Source organism: Cetorhinus maximus, unplaced genomic scaffold (genome assembly GCF_964194155.1).
Source record: "Cetorhinus maximus unplaced genomic scaffold, sCetMax3.hap1.1 HAP1_SCAFFOLD_434, whole genome shotgun sequence".
Classification (NCBI taxonomy): Eukaryota; Metazoa; Chordata; class Chondrichthyes; order Lamniformes; family Cetorhinidae; genus Cetorhinus; species Cetorhinus maximus.
Genome location: NW_027596378.1, coordinates 318,182 through 345,465, shown reverse-complemented (window position 1 = coordinate 345,465; position 27,284 = coordinate 318,182). Strand labels below are relative to the sequence as shown.

The following is a 27,284-nucleotide window of genomic DNA, read 5'->3' as shown; positions in this document are numbered from 1 at the left end:
AAATGAGGTGTAATATAAGTTGGTTGAGGGGGTTGGGACAGGTGGAGCTGGATAGAGGGCCAGTGATAGGTGGAGGCAAAGAAGAGATTGCCAAAGATGTCATAGACAAAAGGACGAAGGGGTGTTGACGGTGGTGATATTAGCTGAGGAATGTGCTAATGGTGACATTAAGGGTAGAAAGCAGGATGAGCAAGTGACAGATAGCCCTAGTGGGGGTGGGGGGAAGGGATTGAAATAGGCTAAAAGGTGGAGATGAAACAATGGATGGAAATACATTTAAAAATAATGGAAATAGGTGGGAAAAGAAAAATATATTTAAAATTATAAATTATTGGAAAAAGGGGATCAGAAAGGGGGTGGGGATGGAGGGGAGAGTTCATGATCTGAAGTTGTTGAACTCAACATTCAGCCCGGAAGGCTGTAAAGTGCCTAGTCGGAAGATGAGGTGCTGTTCCTCCAGTTTGCGTTGAGCTTCACTGGAACAATGCAGCAGGCCAAGGACGGACATGTGGGCATGAGAGCAGGGTGGTGTGTTGAAATGGCAAGCGACAGGGAGGTCTGGGTAATGCTTGCGGACAGACCGAAGGTGTTCCGCAAAGCAGTCACCCAGTCTGCGTTTGGTCTCTCCAATGTAGAGGAGACCATGTTGGGAGCAGCGAATACAGTAGACTAAATTGAGGGAAGTGCCATTTTAACACTCCACCCTGCTCTCATGCCCACATGTCCGTCCTTGGCCTGTTGCATTGTTCCAGTGAAGCTCAACGCAAACTGGAGGAACAGCACCTCATCTTCCAACTAGGCACTTTACAGCCTTCTGGACTGAATATTGAGTTCAACAATTTCAGATCATGAATTCTCTCCTCCATCCCCACCCACTTTCCGATCCCCCTTTTTCCAATAATTTATCATTTTTTTTAATATATATTTTTCTTTTCGAACCTATTTCCATTATTTTTAAATGTATTTCCATCCATTGTTTTATCTCTACCTTTTAACCTATTTCAATCCCTTCCCCCCACCCCACCCCCACTAGGGCTATCTGTACCTTGCTCATCCTGCTTTCTACCCTTAATTAGCACATTCCTTTAGATAATATCACCACCTTCAACACCTCTTTGACCTTTTGTCTATGACGTCTTTGGCAATCTCCTCATTGTCTCCATCTATCACTGGCCCCTATCCAGCTCTACCTGTCCCACCCCCTCAACCAGCTTATATTTCACCACATTTCTATTTCTATTTAGTTCTGATGAAGAGTTGTACGGACTCGAAACGTTAACTGTGTTCCTCTCCGCAGATGCTGCCAGACCTGCTGAGTTTTTCCAGGTATTTTTGTTGTTGTTGCGGTAATGTTCCCAGTACCTACAGAAAGTGAAAGAAGCATGATAAGGCTGTTGTATTGACTTGCTGTCCTGCCATGTCTACAGGAGTTTTGTCAGTTTTCTGCTCACCTTCCAGGTATATTCAAATCTCCGAGATTGAATACTTTTCCCATGCTGAGTGCAGCAGTGAACGATCTGGCTGTGTCATTCTTCATCAAAGCTGAAGATGCTTCTTCTTCTCAGACCTTTCCCCAGTTTGCAAAGAGCAAGCAGAAGATTTCAGAGAGAACGTTATTTTGCCCTCTTCCTATTCAAGACATTGCCCATGTCCTGAGGTCTTCTCTCTCGAATCAGCCTTTCATTGAAAACATTTCCTGACCCTTACAGTTCAGTCATCTCAGAGATCCCAGCCCAGTGAGCAGCAATCATGGAAAGCTGCTATCCCACTCCACCATTGTGCTTATCTTTCAGGGAAAGGAGGAGCAGCTGCTCATGTCTACAACACCCCCCTCCCAGAGGGCCCAGAACACTGTGTCAGATTGAAGCCCTTTACCACAGTGACTTGCGGGGGGGAGAGGGTTGGAGGAAGGGGAGGAGTTGGATAGAACCTGTAACAGTGAAGGAGATTTACAGGAGTTTGAAAACGTAATGTAAATAGTTTAAGAAAATAATTTAAGATTGCCATGAAAAAAGGTGACATTATACTTTGGGGGATGTAGAGTAATGGGTTAATAGTTATGGTAATGAGATGGTCATGTGTATCATGATGTACCAATGACATCGACAGTAATGTGCTAGAGACTGAGAAGAGCAGTCTGAATAGTCTGTACAAGGGAGAGGTGTACTTACCTCAGTAAGAAGCTTTTGAAAAAGCCTAAATCACTCACAAGTAGTGGGAAACCTTCCCAATCCAGATCAGGCCACGAGTTACCCAAAGACAGATCCAAATACTACTCAAAGTGGAAACCAGGTCACAAACCACTCCCCCAACATAAACATCCACTTCCTCCATCACCAACGCACAGTAGCAGCAGTGTGTGTACCATCTACAAGATGCACTGCAGGACCTCACCAAGGCTCCTTAGACACCATCTTCCAAACCCACGACCACTATAATCTAGAAGGACAAGGGCAGCAGATAGATGGGAACACCACCACCTGGAAGTTCCCCTCCAAGTCACTCACCATCCTGACTTGGAAATATATCACCGTTCCTTCACTGTCGCTGGGTCAAAATAGTGTCCCAGATGAATCCAATTAATAAATCTATGTCGGACTATCTGAATATATTTATATATAATCAGCTATTGCAATAACAATCCTGTCCATTGCTGGTTAGTAATTGACATGTCGATATTATATCGCTTAGTAATCCCAGATTCAGGCTCTCCGTGTGACCAGCTATGGTGCCATCATTTCGAGGAACTCAGCAGTGTGGATGATCAGGGTCACTCTACCTGGCATGTGCGCCATCCGACAGTGGCATTTCCTGACCACAGCCTCCTTTTCACAGTGGATGCGACAGGCTGTAAGACTGTAGTCATCATATCCAGGGAGAAGGTGCCCCTTTAAACTTGAGCGGCAGTCACCCCACGGCTGGGGCAAATATGTCAACTGAATAGAAAGAATGAGAGAAAGAGATTTACAGGAAAAGTGCAACCATTCAAACACTCCCAGGACAGGTACAGCACGGGGTTAGATAGAGAGTAAAGCTCCCTCTACACTGTCCCCATCAAACACTCCCAGGACAGATACAGCACGGGGTTAGATACAGAGTAAAGCTCCCTCTACACCGTCCCCATCAAACACTCCCAGGAAAGGTACAGCACGGGGTTAGATACAGAGTAAAGCTCCCTCTACACCGTCCCCATCAAACACTCCCAGGACAGGTACAGCACGGGGTTAGATACCGAGTAAAGCTCCCTCTACACTGTCCCCATCAAACACTCCCAGGACAGGTACAGCACAGGGTTAGATACAGAGTAAAGCTCCCTCTACACTGTCCCCATCAAACACTCCCAGGACAGGTACAGCACGGGGTTAGATACAGAGTAAAGCTCCCTCTACACTTTCCCCATCAAACACTCCCAGGACAGGTACAGCACGGGGTTAGATACAGAGTAAATCTCCCTCTACACTGTCCCCATCAAACACTCCCAGGACAGGTACAGCATGGGGTTAGATATAGAGTAAAGCTCCCTCTACACTTTCCCCATCAAACACTCCCAGGACAGGTACAGCACGGGGTTAGATACAGAGTAAAGCTCCCTCTACACTGTCCCCATTCAAACACTCCCAGGACAGGTACAGCACGGGGTTAGATACAGAGTAAAGCTCCCTCTACATTGTCCCCATCAAACCCTCCCAGGACAGGTACAGCACGGGGTTAGATACAGAGTAAAGCTCCCTCTACACTTTCCCCATCAAACACTCCCAGGAAAGGTACAGCACGGGGTTAGATACAGAGTAAAGCTCCCTCTACACTTTCCCCATCAAACACTCCCAGGACAGGTACAGCACGGGGTTAGATACAGAGTAAAGCTCCCTCTACACTGTTCCCATCAAACACTTCCAGGACAGATACAACACGACGTTAGATACAGAGTAAAGCTACACCGTCCCCATCAAACACTCCCAGGACACGTAAAGCACGGAGTTAGATACAGAATAAAGCTCCATCTACACTGTCCCCATCAAACACTCCCAGGACAGGTACAGCACGGGGTCAGATACACAGTAAAGCTCCCTCTACCCTGTCCACGTCAAACACTCCCAAGACAGGTACAAAACGGGGTTATATACAGGTTAAAATTCCCTCTACACCGACCCCATCAAACACTCCCAGGACAGGTACAGCATGGAGTTAGATACAGAGTAAAGCTCCTTCTACACAGTCCCCATCAAACACTCCCAGGACAGATACAACACGAGGTTAGATACAGAGTAAAACTCCCTCTACACTGTCCCCATCAAACACTCCCAGGACAGGTACAGCATGGGGTTAGATACAGAGTAAAGCTCCCTCTACACTGTCCCCATCAAACACTTCCAGGACAGATACAACACGAGGTTAGATACAGAGTAAAACTCCCTCTACGCTGTCCCCATCAAACACTCCCAGGGCAGGTACAGCACAGGGTTAGATACAGAGTAAAGCTCCCTCTACACTGTCCCCATCAAACACTCCCAGGACAGGTACAGCACGGGGTTAGATACAGAGTAAAGCTCCCTCTACACTGTCCCCATCAAACACTCCCAGGACAGGTACAGCACGGTGTTAGATACAGAGTAAAGCTCCCTCTATCCAACCGTTACTGAGGTTAAGAAATTCAATTAAAGGGGTTGAACGCAAGTGATAAGTTTGAAATACCCTTTGTTCCTGACAGGATACGAAGGTTTGGAATCCAGGGGGTACTCCAAATCCCAGCTGATGGATGTAGGGTGGTTCCTTCTGACTGTGAATCTGGACTCGAATTCCAGCCTCAAAAGAGGTTTCATCTGAAATGGAATGAATTGCAATTATCAGAACTGAGAATCAATTCCACTTCCAAACCCCCACTCCAATTCTCACTGGGGTATAGTTCCCACACATGCTGGTTCTCACTGGGGAATGGGTCCCACACACACTGACTCTCACTGGGGAATGGGTCCCACACACACTGACTCTCACTAGGGTACAGTTCCACACACACTGACTCTCACTGGGGTGCAGTCCCACACACACTGACTCTCACTGGGGTACAGTTCCACACACACTGACTCTCATTGGGGAACATTTCCACACACACTGACTCTCACTGGGGTACAGTTCCACACACACTGACTCTCACTGGGGTACAGTTCCACACACACTGACTCTCACTGGGGTACGGGTTCCACACACACTGACTCTCACTGGGGTACAGTTCCACACACACTGACTCTCACTGGGGTACAGTTCCACACACACTGACTCTCACTGGGGTACAGTTCCACACACACTGACTCTCATTGGGGAACATTTCCACACACACTGACTCTCACTGGGGTACAGTTCCATACACACTGACTCTCACTGGGGTACAGCTCCACTCACACTGACTCTCACTGGGGTACAGCTCCACTCACACTGACTCTCACTGGGGAACATTTCCACTCACACTGACTCTCACTGGGGTACGGGTCCCACACACTGACTTTCACTGGGGTACAGTTCCACACACACTGACTCTCACTGGGGTACAGTTCCACATACACTGACTTTCACTGGGGAACAGTTCCACTCACACTGACTCTCACTGGGGTACGGGTCCCACACACTGACTCTCACTGGGGTACAGTTCCACACACACTGACTCTCACTGGGGTACAGTTCCACTCACACTGACTCTCACAGGGGTACAGTTCCACACACACTGACTCTCACAGGGGTACAGTTCCACACACACTGATTCTCACTGGGGTACAGTTCCACACACACTGACTCTCACTGGGGTACAGTTCCACACACACTGACTCTCACTGGGTTACAGTTCCACACTCAATGACTCTCACTGGGGTACAGTTCCACACACGCTGGAACTCACTGGGGTACAGTTCCAGACACACTGACTCTCACTGGGGTACAGTCCCACACATAATCTCTCTCACTGGGGTACAGTCCCACACATACTGTCTCTCACTGGGCTACAGTCCCACACACACTGACTCTCACTGGGGTACAGTTCCACACACACTGACTCTCACCGGGGTACGTGTTCCACACACACTGACTCACTGGGGTTCAGTTCCACACACACTGACTCTCACTGGGGTACAATTCCACACACACTGACTCTCACTGGGGTACAGACCACTCACACTGAATCTCACTGGTGCACGGTCCCAGACACACTGATTCTCACTGGGATACAGTCACACACACACTGTCTCTCTCTGGGGTACAGTTCCACACACACTGTCTCTCTCTGGGTTACAGTTCCACACAAACTGTCTCTCTCTGGGGTACAGTTCCACACACACTGACTCTCACTGGGGTTCGGGTCCCACACACACTGACTCTCACTGGGTTACAGTTCCACACACACTGTCCCTCACTGGGGTACAGTTCCACACACACTGACTCTCACTGGGTTACAGTTCCACACACACTGACTCTCACTGGGTTACAGTTCCACACACACTGTCTCTCTCTGGGGTACAGTTCCACACACACTGACTCTCACTGGGGTACAGTTCCACACACACTGACTCTCACTGGGGTACGGGTCCCACACACACTGACTCTCACTGGGGTACAGTTCCACACACACTGACTCTCACTGGGGTACAGTTCCACACACACTGACTCTCACTGGGTTACAGTTCCACACACACTGACTCTCACTGGGTTACAGTTCCACACACACTGTCTCTCTCTGGGGTACAGTTCCACACACACTGACTCTCACTGGGGTACAGTTCCACACACACTGACTCTCACTGGGGAACATTTCCACACACACTGACTCTCACTGGGGTACAGTTCCACACACACTGACTCTCACTGGGGTACAGTTCCACACTCACTGACTCTCATTGGGGAACATTTCCACACACACTGTCTCTCTCTGGGGTACAGTTCCTCACACACTGACTCTCACTGGGGAACATTTCCACACACACTGACTCTCACTGGGGTACAGTTCCACACACACTGACTCTCACTGGGGAACATTTCCACACACACTGACTCTCACTGGGGTACAGTTCCACACTCACTGACTCTCATTGGGGAACATTTCCACACACACTGAATCTCTGGGGTACATTTCCACACACACTGACTCTCTCTGGGGTACATTTCCACACACACTGACTCTCACTGGGGAACATTTCCACACACACTGACTCTGACTGGGGAACATTTCCACACAAACTGACTCTCACTGGGGTACAGTTCCATACACACTGACTCTCACTGGGGTACAGTTCCACACACACTGACTCTCACTGGGGTACAGTTCCACACACACTGACACTCACTGGGGTAGAGTCCCACACACACTGACTCTCACTGGGGTACATTTCCACACACACTGACTCTCACTGGGGTACATTTCCACACACACTGACTCTCACTGGGATACAGTCCCACACACACTGACTCTCACTGGGGTACATTTCCACACACACTGACTCTCACTGGGATACAGTTCCACACACACTGACTCTCAATGGGGTACAGTTCCACACACACTGACCCTCACTGGGATACAGTTCCACACTCACTGACTCTCACTGGGCTACAGTTCAACACACACTGACTCTCACTGGGGTACAGTTCCACACACGCTGGAACTCACTGGGGTACAGTTCCACACACACTGACTCTCACTGGGGTACAGTCCCACACATACTCTCTCTCACTGGGGTACAGTCCCACACATACTGTCTCTCACTGGGCTACAGTCCCACACACACTGACTCTCACTGGGGTACAGTTCCACACACACTGACTCTCACCGGGGTATGTGTTCCACACACACTGACTCACTGGGGTTCGGTTCCACACACACTGACTCTCACTGGGGTACAATTCCACACACACTGACTCTCACTGGGGTACAGACCACTCACACTGAATCTCACTGGTGCACAGTCCCAGACACACTGATTCTCACTGGGATACAGTTCCATACACACTGTCTCTCTCTGGGGTACAGTTCCACACACACTGTCTCTCTCTGGGTTACAGTTCCACACACACTGTCTCTCTCTGGGATACAGTTCCACACACACTGACTCTCACTGGGGTTCGGGTCCCACACACACTGACTCTCACTGGGTTACAGTTCCACACACACTGTCCCTCACTGGGGTACAGTTCCACACACACTGACTCTCACTGGGGTACAGTTCCACACACACTGACTCTCACTGGGTTACAGTTCCACACACACTGTCTCTCTCTGGGGTACAGTTCCACACACACTGACTCTCACTGGGGTACAGTTCCACACACACTGACTCTCACTGGGGTACGGGTCCCACACACACTGACTCTCACTGCGGTACAGTTCCACACACACTGACTATCACTGGGTTACAGTTCCACACACAGTGACTCTCACTGGGTTACAGTTCCACACACACTGTCTCTCGCTGGGGTACAGTTCCACACACACTGACTCTCACTGGGGTACAGTTCCACACTCACTGACTCTCATTGGGGAACATTTCCACACACACTGACTCTCACTGGTGTACAGTTCCACACACACTGACTCTCACTGGGGAACATTTCCACACACACTGACTCTCTCTGGGGTACATTTCCACACACACTGACTCTCTCTGGGGTACAGTTCCACACACACTGACTCTCACTGGGGAACACTTCCACACACACTGACTCTCACTGGGGTACAGTTCCATACACACTGACTCTCACTGGGGTACAGTTCCATACACACTGACTCTCACTGGGGTACAGTTCCATACACACTGACTCTCACTGGGGTACAGTTCCATACACACTGACTCTCACTGGGGTACAGTTCCACACACACTGACTCTCACTGGGGTACAGTTCCACACACACTGATTCTCACTGGGGTACAGTTCCACACACACTGATTCTCACTGGGGTACAGTTCCACACACACTGATTCTCACTGGGGTACAGTTCCACACGTTCTGAAAGTGATTTGCACATTTACCCTCTATGAATGTTGATTGAAAGCCGAGCTCATGGCCCAGATCGAGGTGTTCGGAGCAGCAGTGGGAGTGGAATAGAGATAAACTGGGGTTGAGCTTCCCTAGTGGAGATTCTTATTAATGGTCTGCGGGTTAAGGCTGAGATTGAGCTGGTTGGAGCAGCAGCTAACGCCACCAATTACCCTGACAGCAGTTTATCCCAACAGTTACCCAGACACCAGCTAATCCCAACAGTTACCCAGACACCAGCTAATCCCAACAGTTACCCAGACACCAGCTAATCCCAACAGTTACCCAGACACCAGCTAATCCCAACAGTTACCCAGACACCAGCTAATCCCAACAGTTACCCAGACACCAGCTAATCCCAACAGTTACCCAGACACCAGCTAATCCCAACAGTTACCCAGACACCAGCTAATCCCAACAGTTACCCAGACACCAGCTAATCCCAACAGTTACCCAGACACCAGCTAATCCCAACAGTTACCCAGACACCAGCTAATCCCAACAGTTACCCAGACACCAGCTAATCCCAACAGTTACCCAGACACCAGCTGATCCCAACAGTTACCCAGACACCAGCTAATCCCAACAGTTACCCAGACACCAGCTAATCCCAACAGTTACCCAGACACCAGCTAATCCCAACAGTTACCCAGACACCAGCTAATCCCAACAGTTACCCAGAGAGCAGCTAATCCCAACAGTTACCCAGAGTGCAGCTAATCCCAACAGTTACCCAGAGAGCAGCTAATCCCAACAGTTACCCAGAGAGCAGCTAATCCCAACAGTTACCCAGACACCAGCTAATCCCAACAGTTACCCAGACACCAGCTAATCCCAACAGTTACCCAGACAGGAGCTAATCCCAACAGTTACCCAGAGAGCAGCTAATCCCAACAGTTACCCAGAGAGCAGCTAATCCCAACAGTTACCCAGACACCAGCTAATCCCAACAGTTACCCAGACACCAGCTAATCCCAACAGTTACCCAACACCAGCTAATCCCAACAGTTACCCAGACACCAGCTAATCCCAACAGTTACCCAGACACCAGCTAATCCCAACAGTTACCCAGACACCAGCTAATCCCAACAGTTACCCAGACACCAGCTAATCCCAACAGTTACCCAGACACCAGCTAATCCCAACAGTTACCCAGACACCAGCTAATCCCAACAGTTACCCAGAGAGCAGCTAATCCCAACAGTTACCCAGAGAGCAGCTAATCCCAACAGTTACCCAGAGAGCAGCTAATCCCAACAGTTACCCAGACACCAGCTAATCCCAACAGTTACCCAGACACCAGCTAATCCCAACAGTTACCCAGACAGAATTCGACAAGGGTGACATTAGTGACGTCAGGACAAGGGAGAGAGCTGATTGGTAGGTCATGGGTAAGTTGTTTTTTTCTGTTTTTAAGCGACGTTACAGGTCAGAGTTTCAGCATTTGTTTTTTTTTTAAAGATAAACTAGTTTTCAACTTGGCTTTAGTTTAAGGAAATAATCTTTTAATTAAAAACAAACAAGCTGCCTGGCTGAGGAGCACTGAGAGATGGACCGGAAATAAAGGTTCTGAATTGGGGGAGGGCTGATTTCAATATGATAAGACAGGATCTGGCCAAAGTGGACTGGGAGCAGCTACTTGTAGGAAAGTCTACATCAGACCAGTGGGAGTCATTCAAAAAAGAAATAGAGAGTTCAGGGCCAACATGTTCCCCTAAAGGTGAAGGGTGGGACCAACAAGTCCAAGGAACCCTGGATGTTGAGGAATGCACAGGATTGGTTAAGGAAAAAAGGGAAATTTATGGTAGATACTGAGGGCCCAAAACAGCGGAAGCCCCAGAAAAGTCTAGAAAGTGCAGGGAGTTACTCAAAAAAGAGATTAGGAGAGTGAAAAGGGGGCATCAATAAACACTGGCAGATAAAATAAAGGAAAGCCCAAAGGTATTCAATATGTATATTAGGGGCAAGAGGATAACCACTTAGGCCCATTAGGGACCAAAGTGTCAATCTGTGTGTGGAGCTAGAGGATGGAGGTGAGGTTTTCAATGATTAAGTTGCATCTTTATTCACTATGGAGAAGGACGATGTAGGTGTAGAAATCAGGGAGGGGGACTGTGATATACTTAAACAAATTAGTGTTGAAAGGGAGGAGTATTAGCGATTTTAGCGGGCTTTAAGGTGGATAAATCCCCAGGCCCAGGTGAGATGTATCCCAGGCTGCTATGTGAGACAAGGGGGAGATTGCAGGATTTAAGGTTCTGACACTAATTTTCAAATCCTCTCTGGCCACAGGAGAGGTGCCAGAGGACTGGAGGACAGCGAGTGTGGTACCGTTATTCAAGAAGGGTAGTAGGGATAAACCAGGTAATTACAGGCCAGTGAGTCTAACATCAGTGGTAGGGAAACTATTGGAAAAAATTCTGAGGGACAGGGTTAATCTACACTTGGAGAGGCATGGATTATTCAGGGATAGTCAGCATGGCTTTGTCAGGGGGAGATCATGTCTAACAAATTTGATTGAATTTTTCGAGGAGGTGACTAGGTGTGTAGATGAGGGTAGTGTAGTTGATGTAGTCTACATGGACTTCAGTAAGGCTTTTGACAAAGCCCTGCATGGGAGATTGGTCAAGAAGGTAAGAGCCCATGGGATCCAGGGCAATTTGGCAAATTGGATCCAAAATTGGCTTAGTGGCAGGAGGCAGAAGGTGATGGTTGAAGGTTGTGTTTGCGATTGGAAGCCTGTGACGAGTGGCGTACCACAGGAATTGGTGCTGAGACCCTTGCTGTTTGTTGTGTATATAAATGATTTAGACGTGAATATAAGAGGTATGATCGGTAAGTTTGCAGATGACACAAAAATTGGTGGTGTTGTAAATAGTGAGGAGGAAAGCCTTAGATTACAGGACGATATAGATGGGCTGGTAAGATGGGCAGAGCAGTGGCAAATGGAATTTAATCCTGAGAAGTGTGAGGTGATGCATTTTGGGAGGATTAACACAGGTAGATAAGGTGGTTAAGAAGGCATATGGGATACTTACCGTTATTAGCTAAGGCATAGAATATAAGAGCAGGAAGGTTGTGACGGAGCTGTATAAAATGCTAGTTGGGCCACAGCTGGAGTACTGTGTGCAGTTCTGGTCGCCACACTATAGGAAGGATGTGATTGCACTGGAGGGGGTGCAGAGGAGATTCACCAGGATGTTGCCTGGGCTGGAGGGTTTCTGATATGAAGAGAGACTGGATAGGCTGGGGTTGTTTTCCTTAGAGCAGAGAAGGTTGAGGGGGGACCTGATAGACGTCTACAAAATTATGAAGGGTTTAGATAGGAAGAAACTTTCCCCTTTAGCGGTGGTGTCAATAAACAGGGGACATAGATTTAAGGTAAGGAGCAGGAGGTTTAGAGGGGATTTGAGGAGGGATTTTTTCACCCAGAGGGTGGTTGGAATCTGGAACACACTGACTGAGGGGGTGGTAGAGGCAGGAACCCTCACAACATTGAAGAAGTATTTAGATGAGCACTTGAAACACCAGAGCATACAGGGCTACAGGCCAAGTGCTGGGAAATGGGATTAGAATAGAAAGGTGCTTGATGGCTGGCACAGACACGATGGGCCGAAGGGTCTGTTTCTGTGCTGTATAACTCTATCACTCTATGACTCTGTGACTCTGTGATGTGTTTCTCACTGTGAAACAGATTCCAGGACATTGCACCATGACAATGGGTAATCCTGAGGTTAACTCTCTACAAACCCCACTGCCCCCAACCCCTGACCACTTCCTGCAATGCTGACTGGATCTGTCGTTGATAGTCCTCTCTCTGACCCAATGGAACTGAGACCAATTGTAGCCCATCCCCCTTCCAGATGTGGACCAGGAACCCTCTCCAGTCTCGCAGCAGCTTTAACAATTTAATATTAGTTTATTGTTTCAGGTCAGGACAATATTGGGCTAAAAACGAACAGATATTTGTTTGCCCTGTGTGACTAACGCTTCCTTGGAGCCTAGTGCAGATATCACCAGCTTATATTTCATCGATAACATTCATCCCTGTCCCTGCAGCCTCTCTCTGCCTCTCTGAGCTGCCCTGCTCTCACCCAGCTCCCTGGGCAGGACATGGCGATATTCCTGTGGCCGGGAATGGAACAGGGAGAACCCACAGAGTCACCTCACCTGTCTCCTGCCAGATGGGGAGGTATTCATCCTGCTGAATATCTAACATAATCTCCAGTCCATTCCCCATTCCGCCCTGTTTGCTTTTCTTGATGTTGGTCTTGTTAGCGTTGAAGGTGTAGCATTTCCCATACCTGGTGAAGACCTGTAGGAAGAGGGCACACGTTAGACTCCGTCACTAGAATTTCATCATCCACCTGGTGTGAGGAGCCCATTCAACTCATTCAGAACTTGGCTGCCTGTCTCCAAACCCTCACCGCGTCCTGTTTCCCTATCACCCCCGAGCTCACTGACCCAGTCAAGCAGCACCTCCATTTTCAAATTCTCATCCTTGTTTTCAATCCCCCCTTGGTCTCACCCCCCCTCCCTATCCCTGTAATCTCCTCCAGCCCCACAACTCTCCGAGATATCTGCACTCCTCTAATTCTGGCCTCTTGTGCACTCACAGTTAGAATCACTCCACCATTGGCGGCCGTGCCTTCAACTGCCTGGGCCCAGAGCTCTGGGATTCCCTCCCCTCCGCCTCTCTACCTCACTCTCCTCCCTTAAGATGCTCCTTAAAACCCACCTCATTGACCAAGCTTTTGGTCACCTGACTAATATCTCACTAAGTGGCTCGGGGTCAGATTTTGTTCATTCACACTCTTGTGAAGCACCTTGGGGTGTCTTAAAGGTGCTAGATAAATGCAAGTTGTTGTTGGCTCTGATTGTCGTGTGATCCAACGGCAACTTTTTACAATGTCTGCAGATTGATTTTCCTTATTCAATCCCCCCACCCACACTCCCGCCTCCTTCCTTTAAACCCCGTCTCTCCCGAATTTGCCCCCGGAGCCCGTTCCCATCAGTCCAGCTGCTCCTGTAACCCCCTCACTGACAGCTCATTATTTCGGTCGGTCGCCATATTAAGTGGCAGGGGGATATTTGGCCATGGGGTGCCTCACACTCCCGCATGAATCTCACCTTAACAACCTTCCCAAATGCTGACCGTACAGGGTCCGGCAGCACAGAAGGAGTCCATTTGGCCCATCGTCCCCATACTGTCTCTGTGAGGGAGTCCTGTCCTCTGTCTCATTCTGCTGCCTCCCTATTTCCCAGAGTCTCCGCTGGGTGACACTGCCCCTGATTTCCGACTGCAATGACCCGGAGCTGGGGATTCTGCCAGTTTGTGGTGTTTGTGATGATTTGCTGCCCTCTTGTGCTGTGTTTATGAAATGCTGTAATTCACCCGATGTTAAAGCCATTGATGGGAGAGCAATGGGACATTTGGAAAGTTAGAGTTTCCACTTTCTCATCGGGCCAGGACTGCCGAGCGAAGGCAATCGCAGCGGGATTGTCCCTCCGCTCCGTCAGGAGCTGCACCTTCCTGACCCAACCTTCCCACTCGGAGCAGGTGAGGAGTGTGGGGCGCAGCAGATTCCCGATACCTTCAGCCAAGGGCAGCTGAGTCGGAGTGAAGGGAGCCACTTGCCCTCCTTTAGGGCACGAGTTGCCGTGACCCAGGTTGGTTTAAAGTTCCGGCCCCTTCCAGAAGCCAAGGAGGAGGTAAGTGTGTCAGGTGAGTGGGTAGGATGGGGTTTGGGGGTGGGCGGTTGGGTGAGGGGTAGGGTTAGAATGTGTCAGGAAGTTGCATGGGGCGGTGGGGTGGGTCAGGGGAGTCAGGAGGGCAGTCGGGGGGTTGGAGGTAATTGGGGGGTGGGAGGTAGTTATGGGGTTGGGGGGGCGGAGGGGGTAATTGGGGATGTATGGGGTGTAGTTGGGGGTTACTGGGGGGGTATTCAGGAGGGAGAGGGTAGCTGAGAGGGTTGGAGGGTAGTCGGGGAGGGGTGACAGGGTGGGGGTCTGGTCGGGGTCATAGTCATGGGTCCTGTGGGGGGGGTGGGGAGGGGGTCAGTATTATCGTTACTCAGAAGTTAAAAGCGGTTTTAATTTGTCTGGTTTCTGATGGTGAATCATTGGGGAGAAGCAGGAACAGGTCAGGGTCACTGTCAATCGGACTGCGGGGAGTGTGAGGCAGGAGGTGTAGGGGGGACATGAGGAAGAACTTTTTTATGCAGAGGGTACTGGGTGTCTGGAATTCGCTGCCCAAGTTGGTGGTAGAGGCAGAAACTCTAAACTCTTTTAAAAAGTACCTGGATCTTCACCTAAAGTGCTGTAAGCTGCAGGGCTATGGGCCGGGTGCAGGAAGGTGGGATTAGAAAGGGCATCCGGGTCTCCTCAGGCTGGCATGGACAAGATGGGCCGAATGGCCTCCTGTGCTGTAACTTTTCTATGGTTCTATGGCTCAAGATCACTGTGAAGCAGACCAGGGTCACTGAGTGAGGCAGAAAACAATATCAAACTGGGACATCACAGGAAGGCCGTGAGTTAGGAACATAGAAAGAGAGAAACTAGGAGCAGGAGTAGGCCATTCGGCCCTTCGAGTTGCTCTGACATTCAATATGATCATGGCTGATCATCCAACTCAACGCCATACTCCCGCTTTCTCCCTATACCCCTCGACACCTTTAGAGTCTAGAAATCTATCTGCTTCCTTTTTAAATATATTCAGTGCTTGGCCTCCACAGCCTCTGTGGTAGAGAATTCCACAGGTTCACCACCATCTGAGTGAAGAAGTTTCTCCTCATCTCAGTCCTAAATGGCCCACCCCGTATCCTGAGACTGTGACCCCTTGTTCTAGATTCCTCCAGCCAGAGGAAACATCCTCCCTGCATCCAGTCTGTCCATCCCTGTCAGAATTTTATATGTTTCAATGAGATTCCCTCTCATTCTTCTAAACTCCAGTGAATACAGGGCATAGTCAACCCAATCTCTCCTCATAAAACAATCCTGCCATCCCAGGAATCAGTCTGGTGAACCTTCGCTGCACTCCCACTATGGCAAGTATATCCTTTCTTCAAAACTGCACACAATACTCCAGGTGTGGTCTCACCAAGGCCCTGTACAGCTGCAGTAAGACATCCTTGCTCCTGTACTCAAGTCCTCTCGCAATGAAGGCCAACATACCATTTGTCTTCTTAACTGCTTGCTGCACCTGCATGCTTGCCCTCACAATAAACGATAACATTCTATTAGCTTTCCTAATTACCTGCTGCACCTGCATTCTTGCTTTCAGTGATTGGTGTACAAGGACACCCAGGTCCCTTTGTACATTAACATTTCCCAATCTATCACCATTTAAATAATACTCTGCCATTCTGTTTTACCTACCAAAGTGGATAACTTCACACTTATCCACATTATACTGCATCTGCCATGTATTTTCCCACTCACTCAACCTGTCTAAATCGACTTGAAGCCTCTGAACCCCCTCCTCACCGCTCACATTCCCAACAAGTTTCATGTTCTCAGAAAACTTGGAAACATCACATTTGCTTCCCTCATCCAAACCACATCCTCTTGTTAATCCCCCACCTCCCAGATTAACCAAATCCTCCTCCCCTTGAAGATAGGGACACTTGTTCTTGCCCAGTGACATTTCAATGTCACAGTGAGAGCTGAGCTGTTGCAAATCCAGATGTGGATGTATCCTCCTCGTGTGTTCACTCCACATTCACACATTTCAAACTTGTCCTAGTGTCCCACTGTCTCCAGCCTCGGTCCCAGCTCACTAACATTCGGCCCCTCAGGAACAGAGGGGTTTATATTGTGAGTCTCTACACAGAATCTATTGAAGGATACACAGGGTCTGACCTGTTACAGCATTAGTGCCTGTTCTGTAAAACAAAGGGAAGGTTCACATTGTGTAAAGATGCAGCAGGAAAGCCGAACACTGGAGTTTTCAGACAAAGTCTCCAAACCCAACAGGGAGAGACTGAGGACACAGCCGTTCATATATAAACGCAATCAATCCCAAGCAGAGCAGCCCACCCCCTGCCCATCCCACTCCAGCAGGTATGGAGCCGTGATTGGAGATTTGGTTCCCTTTCACCAAAGTTAGAATCGAAAGAGCTGGGAAATTAAAAACTTCAATATTTTTGTTAATAAGAGTCAAGTAAAGCATTTGGATTAACCTCGCTCTAGTTAAATGAGAACAAGAGATGGGAAGTGAGAAGCTGATGTTTTTTAGGTAGTAAGTTTTATTATCTGAAAGATAGAGGAGTGACCTGTCAGCTCCAAGCCCTGGAGTGCACATCCTGTTCCATGTGGGACCTGTGGGGTATTTCTTGGGCCCTGGTTAACCCTGTGTGTGTGAAGTATCATCAGTTGCAGCAGCTTGAGCTCTGGGTTTTCGAGCTTGAGCAGCTGTTGGTGGCTCTGCGCCGCATCCGTGAAGTTGAGGGCTTTGTAGATAGCACATTTATAAATGTGGTCACTCTGTATCTTTAGAGTATGTAGGGAGCGAGGGAATGGTGACCACAGGCAGTCAAGGAGGAACAGGCAGGTAGTACAGGAGACCCCCAAGTGCATCCCACTCTCCAACTAACATTCAGTTCTGAATACTGAGGAGGGGAATGGTTCATCTGGGGAGTGCAGCCAGAGCCAACCCCATGGCAGCACAGGTGTCTTAGCTGCACAGAGGGATACAGGGAAATCTAGAAGAACAATAGTGGTCAGTGATTCGATAGGGGAGCAAACAGGCACTACTGCAGCCGCAAAGGTGAATCCAGGATGGTTTATTGCCTTTCTGGTGCCAGGGTCAAGGGAATCACTGAGCGGCTGCAGAGCACTCTGAGGGAGGAGGATGAACAGCCAGTAGTTAGAGTCCACGAGGTACCAACGACACAGGTAGGAAGTGGGCTGTGTTCCTCCAGTCAGAGAGAGTTAGGTACAAAATTAGCAAGCACGACCTCGAACGTAGTAATCTCCGGATCACTCCCAGTGCCACTCGCCAGTGAGGACAGAAATAGGGGGATAAGACAGAGGAATGTGTGGCTGGGAAAATGGTGGAAGAGGGAGGGGCTTTAGATTCCTGGGACACTGGGACTGGCTCTGGGGGAGATGGAATCTGTACAAACCAGATGGATCACACCTGAACAGGACTGAGACCCACTTCCCTCAGGGCCGGTTAGCTATCGTTATTGGGATGGTTTAAACTAACTTGGCAGGTGTGTGGAAACAGGAAGTACTACTAGAGACGGATACCAAAGCACAAATAATATTGGGAGAAACAGGTGTGAATTTGGGGAGTGTGTAAATAAGATTGGTGAGCTAAAGGCACAGATTGGCATGTGGGTTTCAATGCTGCAGCTATAACAGAGACCGGGCTCAAGGAAGGGCAGGGCTGGGTGTTAAATATTCCCAGGTACAAGGTATTCAGAGAGATAGGAAAGGAAGGAAAGTAGGAGGGGTGGCGGTATTGGTTAAGAAGAGCATTGCAGTGCTGGAGAAAGAGGATGTCCCAGAGGGTTCAAGGATAGAATCAATTTGGCTAGAGCTAAAGAGCATTAAAGGTGCAGTTACATTGCTCGGTGCAGTCTACAGACCACCAACTAGTGAAAAAATGTAGAGGAACAAATCTGCAAAGAAATTACAGAGAGGTATAAAAAATTAGAGTAGTTATAATGATGGACTTTAATATCTGGATCTAGACTGGGATAGTAACAGTCACTTGGTTATACAGAGTTTGACTATTGCTGAAAAGAGAGACTTGTTGCTGAAGCTTTTCATCCTGTACTCATCGGGACAAACACAAGAACAACAAATTTCAAACAATCACATCAATTTATTTACAGAAGAAAAGGCTCCTGATTGGTTGACAAGTTGACTCTGGTTGGCTGAGGCGCTGCCACAAAGAAAGCAAAAGGGGAATGATGGACTCCCCAGGCTCCTGGCTAATTTAAAAAAGGCACACAGTTTGAATATATTCCTTCTGTTTGCAGAGAACGGGTCCTTGTGCATGAATGTGCGGGTGCTTCTAACAAATGTAAAACAACCACGTTATGAGCTCAACTGATTATCTTACATGAGTTGTTTGTAGAGCTATTTGTGCACTCGGGATTGTTCAGCAAGTGCTGCCCAATCACATCTAAAGCAGACATTTTGCTTTGGGATTTGAGAGTGTGGGCTGGTTGAGTGAGGTCTGCACTCTGCTTATTATAAACAACCAAAGGAACAAGCTGTTTGATTCAATCAGCCAGTCACTGGGATGTCCGTATCCAGCATTGCACCAGTACTGAGATTCACACACCAAGTTGCTGAATTGTGTGACAGGCTGAACGTCTTTTTTGGGCTGATGGCAGTTTCCTGTTAGTGGAAAATCCCACTCACGATGCTGTTGCATTGTAGCAGTGTGACACAGCTCCTTTAACCTGTTTGTTCACATGTTTGAGAGACTTTGCCTTTCCAGGGTAATTTTGAGGTGGACTAGACACTTTCCAAGTCCGAGAGTGGTGGCCTTTTGCCCACTTGCAAGTTTATACGATACACGGTGAACAATGATCTCACCAGGATGGCCATTATCCCGCAGGATCGTTTTGACCCTCTCCATTCCTGTCTCAAGCTTACAAGGTGAGCAAATGACTAGGTCCTATTTACAGAATAGATGATTGGTCACAAGGTCAATCTTATCACACAACACGTATACCGAGCACTTCAGGTAGGTTTGTGGCAGACAGTAGCAGAGAGCCCATTGGTGCATTTCTCAACTAGCACATTGAGTAGAGAGATAGTGTTAAACTGCTCAACCTCAACGGTGTGTTTGTGCTCGGGGTGGAGGAGATCCTTACATGTGGCTACAGATTCAAAGACCACGCATGTATCATCCACATATCGGAAATATTCGTGGGGTAGGAGGTTAGGGGTTTTCCATCGAAAACACGTTTCTCATGGAACCTGACAAAAACATCAGCGAGAGCTGGGCCTAGAGGGGATCCCATAGCAACACCATCTATTTGGACATATACGGAGCCATTAAAACTGAACTCTTTAGTGCAAGTTGCTAATTTCATAAATTCAATGAACACAGATTCACGCAATGGCGGAGAGTCTGGATATAGTGACATGGTACAAAGTCTGAGTTTCACCATGCAACACAAATACCTGCTGCTCTCCAATGCCTCAGGGCCAACCCAGACATGTATGTTCCCAAGCCTAACAAGGGACCAGAGCAGTCATTCTAAATAAGCATGATTAAATTGCCAAAATGCACACTTTACTTAACGAGGGGTCCAAATTGATATTATTGGATCTTCCCAAGCTTGACCATACAACCCTGCTCAAAGGCAAGTTACAAAAACACTTGTTAGACTGGAGTAAGAGTAACAAGATACTTTGCAATGTACATGACATTACCTCCTGACTCACTGCATCCACGCTTTTATCAGCCACCGACCACACACAGAGCGATGTCGCATTGTGCCCTAGTTTAACAATGACCGGTTCTGTCCTCAATGAATTGGCCAAATGGTAAGTGAATTACTGGAGTCAGGTCTTAGTGAGTTTTCCACATGCACAGCGGAGGATTCTTCCACCTTTACAAAGACTATAGGCGACCTACACATTGATAGTAATCTTTGTGCTCATTCGACACTGAGAACTTATCAACAAATAAAGCCACTGAAGGAAGCCATCGACAATTAATTGTGCCCCATCACCTCATGTGACATCGTCAACCCGCAGGACACGTCTCCGAATCCCTCCCCATGTGACTTGTTGCTAAAAATAAATCTGGATACTGGTGATGAGATAATAACTGGATCTGAGGAAGCTGACACGAGAAGTGACGTTGTGTTTGGAAAGATGCAAAGGTCCGTTTGGGAACAGTGTAATTAGTGAGGACAAAGCTGCCTATTAGATTGTCATTAAGATGTTGCAGTAAATGATGAATCTGTGAGATGTATTAGCAATGGGGAAGCAGGATTATCTAATACTTGTCAAATCTCTGCTCACCTCTTCGAACCTAAAATATTCTGAAGAAAACTGTCAAGGTTTATGGAAAGGTGTGTCGCCAGGGTGAATTTCCTGCTCACTTCACTAAAAAAACAAACCCTGGAAAAGGATCAGCAGAATCCCCCTCTCCTCCAGGCTGAGTTAACCCCCAGGGACACTGTGCTGCATTGGGTCCAGTGGCTGTGAACATTCTCAGTTCTAGTGTCGTATATTGTAAGATCCGAGCATTTTGTTATTCTGCCCCACCCACCCCCCACCCACTACAGCCCTCTCTGTTGGGGAGGTATAAATAAAGTTATCTCAGTAATGGCTGGCTGAAGCTGAGAATGGGCAATACACAACACAAAGATGGTGAGGAGGCCACAACCTGCGTGACTGACTGAGATCCCAGGCTGATAAAAGCATTCGCTCAGCAGGGAGTCTGTTTTGGCAAGCGAAGTGAATTGCTGACTTTACTTGACTGCTGCCTTTAAGTGGTTATAATAAGTTGTTATTTCTGTAATCTCTTTTGTCAATGTCTCAATGTTTATTTGGACAGGATTACTAGGTGTGAAATGTCTCTGCTATTGAGGCTTTAATGGTCTGTCTGATTGACATTTATTTAGGGTTGTAGGAACTGGGTTTTTTGGCAGCTTTTTTCAAAACAAACCTTTGATTTTTTTTTCTCAGCGGCTGCACACTTGCCATTGTTATTACACAGCTCATTGATTATGTACATAGTGCACACTGGGTGACTGGGCATGAGCTGGCTTTGGGTTTCCAAGGAGGGTATGAGGGACCATGGGGAGTGTCTGGGTGGAACTCACCTTTTCAAATGCCCCTGAATCCAGTCTCTGGTTTATGACTTTCCTGAGGGGTCATGAACCATGAACCATGGATGAAGTTAGCCAGACTCCACCAGAATTATGGAGAGCTAGGAGATGTTTATCCCGACAATAGAGCTGGCCAGGTCAGGAGTGCAGGGTGCAGACTCTCTACCCCATCCTTATGGTGAAAACTTTTTTAAAAACTGCAAAAAAACCCAGTTCCTACAACCCTAAAATCGGACAGACCATTAAAGCCTCAATAACAGAGGCATTTCACACCTGGTAATGTGTTGGGAAGTTGAGGGAATTCCTGGAACTGGGTCCACCTCACCAGTTTTAAATGGCTCTGGAGTCATCTTGACTTGGTGAAAGTATAACCCCTCCTCTCAGTAATGGTGATCATGAGATTACCATCGATTGTTGTAAAAACCCATCTGGTTCATTAATGCCCTTGAGGGAAGGAAATCTGCCTTCCTTACCTGGCCTGGCCTACATGTGACTCCAGTCCCACTACAACGTGGTTGACTCTTAACTGACCTCTGTAATGGTTTATTAGCCACTCAGTTGTATTCAAGAAGGCAGCTCACCACCACCTCCACAAGGGCCATTAGGGACGGACAATAAATGATGGCCTTGCCAGTGATGCCCACATCCTGTGAGTAATGAAAGATATGTCACAGGGTGTAACCAAACAATATTTGACACTGAGACAATTAAGGAGATATTAGGGAACAGTGACATTGTATCATTAAGGCTGAGGTTGGCTATGGAAAAGGAGAAGGAACAATCCAGAGTAAGAATAATTAACTGGGCCAAATAAATTGAAGTCAAAGGATGGCAGTAAAAATGGTAACTAATCAATGGGCTACCTTCAAAGAAGAGATTGTCCAAGTAAAGTCGAGGTATATTCCCTCAAAGGGGAAAGGCAGGGCAAACAAATCCAGGGCTCCCGGAATGATAAAAGAGATGGAGAGTAAGATGAAGAAGAATAAATGTGTTATGACAGATGTCAAAATACAGTGGAGAACCTGGCTGAATGCAAAACGTTCAGAGGGACTGAAAAAGCAAATAAGAGAAACAAAGAGAGTGTGTGAGAAGAGTCTGGCAGCGAACATAAAAGGGAATCCCAAAGTTTTCTGTGGGGTGGTAAGAGGAGGATTGGGGCTGATTAGGTACCAAAAAGTGGATTTAGGTGTTGAGGCAGAGGGTATGTCCGAGATACTAAATAAATACTTTGCATCTGTCTTTACCAGGGAAGAAGATGCTACCCAAGTGATGGTGAAAGAGGAGGAAATTCAGACCTAGAAGGGTTTAAATTTGTTAAGGAGGAAGTATTGGATAAGCGGGTTCAATCGAAGCATTCAAAAGGAAGTTAGATTTTTCGATGAAAAGGAAGAATGTGCAGGGTCATGGGGAGGAGGCTGGGGAGTGGCACTAAGGGAAAAGCTCATACAGAGATCTGGTGCAGAAAGGATGGGCTGAATGGCCTCCTCCTGTGTTGTGACAGTTCTTCAATTTTGTGATGAGGACTAGCGACCAAAATTTCCATGAAAGAGACAGGTTTGCGGAGGGAAGAGGGATGGAGAGGGTTAGGGAGGGAATCACAGAGTTTAGGGTCTCGGCAATTGAAGGCACAGTCACCAATGAGAGGGAACGATTAAAATCGAGGGTTCTCAAGAGGTTAGGAATAGTTGCGGAGATCATGGAGGGTTGTAGGTTTGGAGGAGATTACAGAGATAGGGAGAGACAAGCCATGGAAAGATTCAAAACCAAAGCTAAAGAGTTTTAAATTATGAAATGACGGGACTGGCTTTATCAGTGAGAAGAGGAGTTGTAGGGAAACAGGACTCAATGGTTTCCAAGAACATCCTGCAGAGATTGAACCCTCTCACCAAGCCCGTCCACCTTTAACACTCGGGGTCAGCGATCCACCCCTTGACCTCGGAGAGTTCTCACTGAGCTGTGCCTGGACTGTGCATTCTGGGGGCGGGTCTTTGTTCTGAATTGTGTGTGAGGCAGGTGCAGTTATTGATTTCCATTTGAATAAATTTGCCTTTTTCTTCTCACTCAGCAGTTCCCAGGGATTGGAGAGACAGCAAAGTGATTGAAGAGGAGGCAATGAATGGGATGTTGGTGTGATGGATGGGAGATGCTCGGAGTTCCCTGGCTACTTGCTCTTCACAGCAACTATCCCAGTGCCAGAAGAAATATTCATCGCTCAACCACCGCTAATTAGAATGAGATCACAGATAAAAGCTCAGACATTTTTGTTCCTGCCACTAAATTCATCTCTCGGGTTGAATCCTTTGGTGGATGCAGTTGGTGGGAGCAGCGCTGCCTGCGGTCTGGTGGGTGAGCTTAAAAATGATGAGGGGGGGTTTCCACTCCCCTCACCTCACTCCCCACCGCTTTAACTCACTCGAGTTGAGACACAAAGGTGCTGAGGTTAAAGGACAATTCCTGATGATCTCACCATTCATTAAGGCTGACACCAGACTGAACCCTGACAGTCAGAGCCGAATCCTCCCAGCTCCCTCACACAGCTCTCCAAGGGGAGAGAGAAAGATAAAACAATGGCCAATTCTGAGCCTTAGCCCACAGGGCGGAATTTCCCGTGCCCATTGGCATGAGGTGTGTTCGGTGGCGTGAGGCGTGTTCGGTGGTGTGAGGCGTGTTCGGTGGCATCAGGCGTGTTCGGTGGCGTGAGGCGTGTTCGGTGGCGTGAGGCGTGTTCGGTGGTGTGTTCGGTGGTGTGAGGCGTGTTCGGTGGTGTGTTCGGTGGTGTGAGGCGTGTTCGGTGGTGTGAGACGTGTTCAGTGGTGTGAGGCGTGTTCGGTGGCATCAGGCGTGTTCGGTGGCGTGAGGCATGTTCAGTGGCGTGAGGCGTGTTCGGTGGCGTGAGGCGTGTTCGGTGGTGTGAGGCGTGTTCGGTGGTGTGAGGCGTGTTCGGTGGCGTGAGGCGTGTTCGGTGGCGTGAGGCGTGTTCGGTGGTGTGAGGCGTGTTCGGTGGCGTGAGGCGTGTTCGGTGGCGTGAGGCGTGTTCGGTGGTGTGAGGCGTGTTCGGTGGCGTGAGGCGTGTTCGGTGGCGTGAGGCGTGTTCGGTGGCATGAGGCGTGTTCGGTGGTGAAAGGCGTGTTCGGTGGTGAGAGGCGTGTTGGTGGTGTGCGGCGTGTTCGGTGGCGTGAGGTGTGTTCGGTGGCGTGTGGCGTGTTCGGTGGCGTGAGGTGTGTTCGGTGGCGTGAGGCGTGATCGGTGGCGTGAGGCATGTTCGGTGGCGTGAGGTGTGTTCGGTGGCGTGAGACGTGTTCGGTGGCGTGAGGTGTGTTCGGTGGCATGAGGCGTGATCGGTGGCGTGAGGCATGTTCGGTGGCGTGAGGTGTGTTCGGTGGTGTGAGGCGTGTTCGGTGGCGTGAGGCGTGTTCGGTGGTGTGAGGCATGTTCGGTGGCGTGAGGCGTGTTCGGTGGCGTGAGGCGTGTTCGGTGGCGTGAGGCATGTTCGGTGGCATGAGGCGTGTTCGGTGGTGAAAGGCGTGTTCGGTGGTGAGAGGCGTGTTGGTGGTGTGAGGCGTGTTCGGTGGTGTGCGACGTGTTCGGTGGCATGAGGTGTGTTCGGTGGCGTGAGGCGTGATCGGTGGCATGAGGCGTGTTTGGTGGCGTGAGGCATGTTCGGTGGCATGAGGTGTGTTCGGTGGCGTGAGGCATGTTTGGTGGCATGAGGCGTGTTTAGTGGCATGAGGCGTGTTCGGTGGCATCAGGCGTGTTTGGTGGCGTGAGGCGTGTTCGGTGGCGTGAGGCGTGTTTGGTGGCGTGAGGCGTGTTCGGTGGCGTGAGGCATGTTCGATGGCATGAGGCGTGTTCGATGGCATGAGGCGTGTTTGGTGGCGTGAGGCGTGTTTGGTGGCATGAGGCATGTTCGATGGCATGAGGCGTGTTCAGTGACGTGAGGTGTGTTCGGTGGCGTGAGGCGTGTTCAGTGGCGTGTTCGGTGGTGTGAGGCGTGTTTGGTGGCGTGAGGCATGTTCGGTGACGTGAGGTTTGTTCGGTGGTGTGAGACGTGTTCAGTGGTGTGAGGCGTGTTCGGTGGCATCAGGCGTGTTCGGTGGCGTGAGGCGTGTTCGGTGGCGTGAGGCGTGTTCGGTGGTGTGTTCGGTGGTGTGAGGCGTGTTCGGTGGTGTGAGACGTGTTCAGTGGTGTGAGGCGTGTTCGGTGGCATCAGGCGTGTTCGGTGGCGTGAGGCATGTTCGGTGGCATGAGGCGTGTTCGGTGGCGTGAGGCGTGTTCGGTGGCATGAGGCGTGATCGGTGGCGTGAGGCGTGTTCGGTGGCGTGAGGCGTGTTCGGTGGCATGAGGCGTGTTCGGTGGCGTGAGGCGTGTTCGGTGCAGTGAGGCATGTTCGGTGCAGTGAGGCATGTTCGGTGGCGTGAGGTGTGTTCGGTGGCGTGAGGCGTGTTCGGTGGCGTGAGGTGTGTTCGGTGGAGTGAGGCGTGTTCGGTGCAGTGAGGCATGTTCGGTGGCGTGAGGTGTGTTCGGTGGAGTGAGGCATGTTCGGTGCAGTGAGGCATGTTCGGTGCAGTGAGGCATGTTCGGTGGTGTGAGGCGTGTTCGGTGGCGTGAGGTGTGTTCGGTGGCGTGAGGCGTGTTCGGTGGCGTGAGGCGGGTTTGGTGGCGTGAGGCATGTTTGGTGGCGTGAGGCGTGTTCGGTGGTGAAAGGCGTGTTCGGTGGTGAGAGGCGTGTTGGTGGTGTGAGGCGTGTTTGGTGGTGTGCGGCGTGTTCGGTGGCATGAGTTGTGTTCGGTGGCGTGAGGCGTGTTCGGTGGCGTGAGGCATGTTCGGTGGCATGAGGCATGTTTGGTGGTGAGAGGCATGTTTGGTGGCGTGAGGCGTGTTTGGTGGCGTGAGGCATGTTCGGTGGCGTGAGGCGTGTTCGGTGGCGTGAGGCGTGTTCGGTGGCATGAGGCGTGTTCAGTGGCGTGAGGCATGTTCGGTGACGTGAGGCGTGTTTGGTGGCGTGAGGCGTGTTTGGTGGCGTGAGGCGTGTTCGGTGGCGTGAGGCGTGTTCGGTGGCATCAGGTGTGTTCGGTGGCGTGAGGCGTGTTCGGTGGCGTGAGGCGTGTTCGGTGGCGTGAGGCGTGTTTGGTGGCGTGAGGCATGTTCGGTGGTGAGAGGCGTGTTCGGTGGCGTGAGGCGTGTTCGGTGGTGTGAGGCGTGTTCTGTGGCGTGAGGCGTGTTCGGTGGCGTGAGGCGTGTTTGGTGGCGTGAGGCGTGTTTCGTGGCGTGAGGCGTGTTTGGTGGCGTGAGGTGTGTTTGGTGGTGTGAGGCGTGTTCGGTGGCATCAGGTGTGTTCGGTGGCGTGAGGCGTGTTCGGTGGCGTGAGGCGTGTTCGGTGGCGAGAGGCATGTTCGGTGGCGTGAGGCGTGTTCGGTGGCGTGAGGCATGTTCGGTGGCATGAGGTGTGTTCGGTGGCGTGAGGCAT

At 49.4% G+C, this 27,284-nt stretch overlaps 1 protein-coding gene across 1 annotated transcript in view; it reads right to left on the bottom strand.

Moving 5' to 3' along the window:
- Window positions 1-2,723: 2,723 nt before the first annotated feature.
- The window catches only part of asic4a (acid-sensing (proton-gated) ion channel family member 4a), a 191,439-nt gene continuing 166,878 nt past the window's right edge, over window positions 2,724-27,284 (bottom strand). Inside the window, exons 2-4 of the mRNA XM_078535404.1 lie at window positions 13,179-13,323; window positions 4,693-4,820; window positions 2,724-2,936 (exon numbers count right to left, since the gene is read on the bottom strand). Of these exons, the coding sequence (XP_078391530.1) occupies window positions 2,724-2,936; window positions 4,693-4,820; window positions 13,179-13,323 (486 nt within the window). The remainder of the gene's footprint in view (window positions 2,937-4,692; window positions 4,821-13,178; window positions 13,324-27,284) is intronic.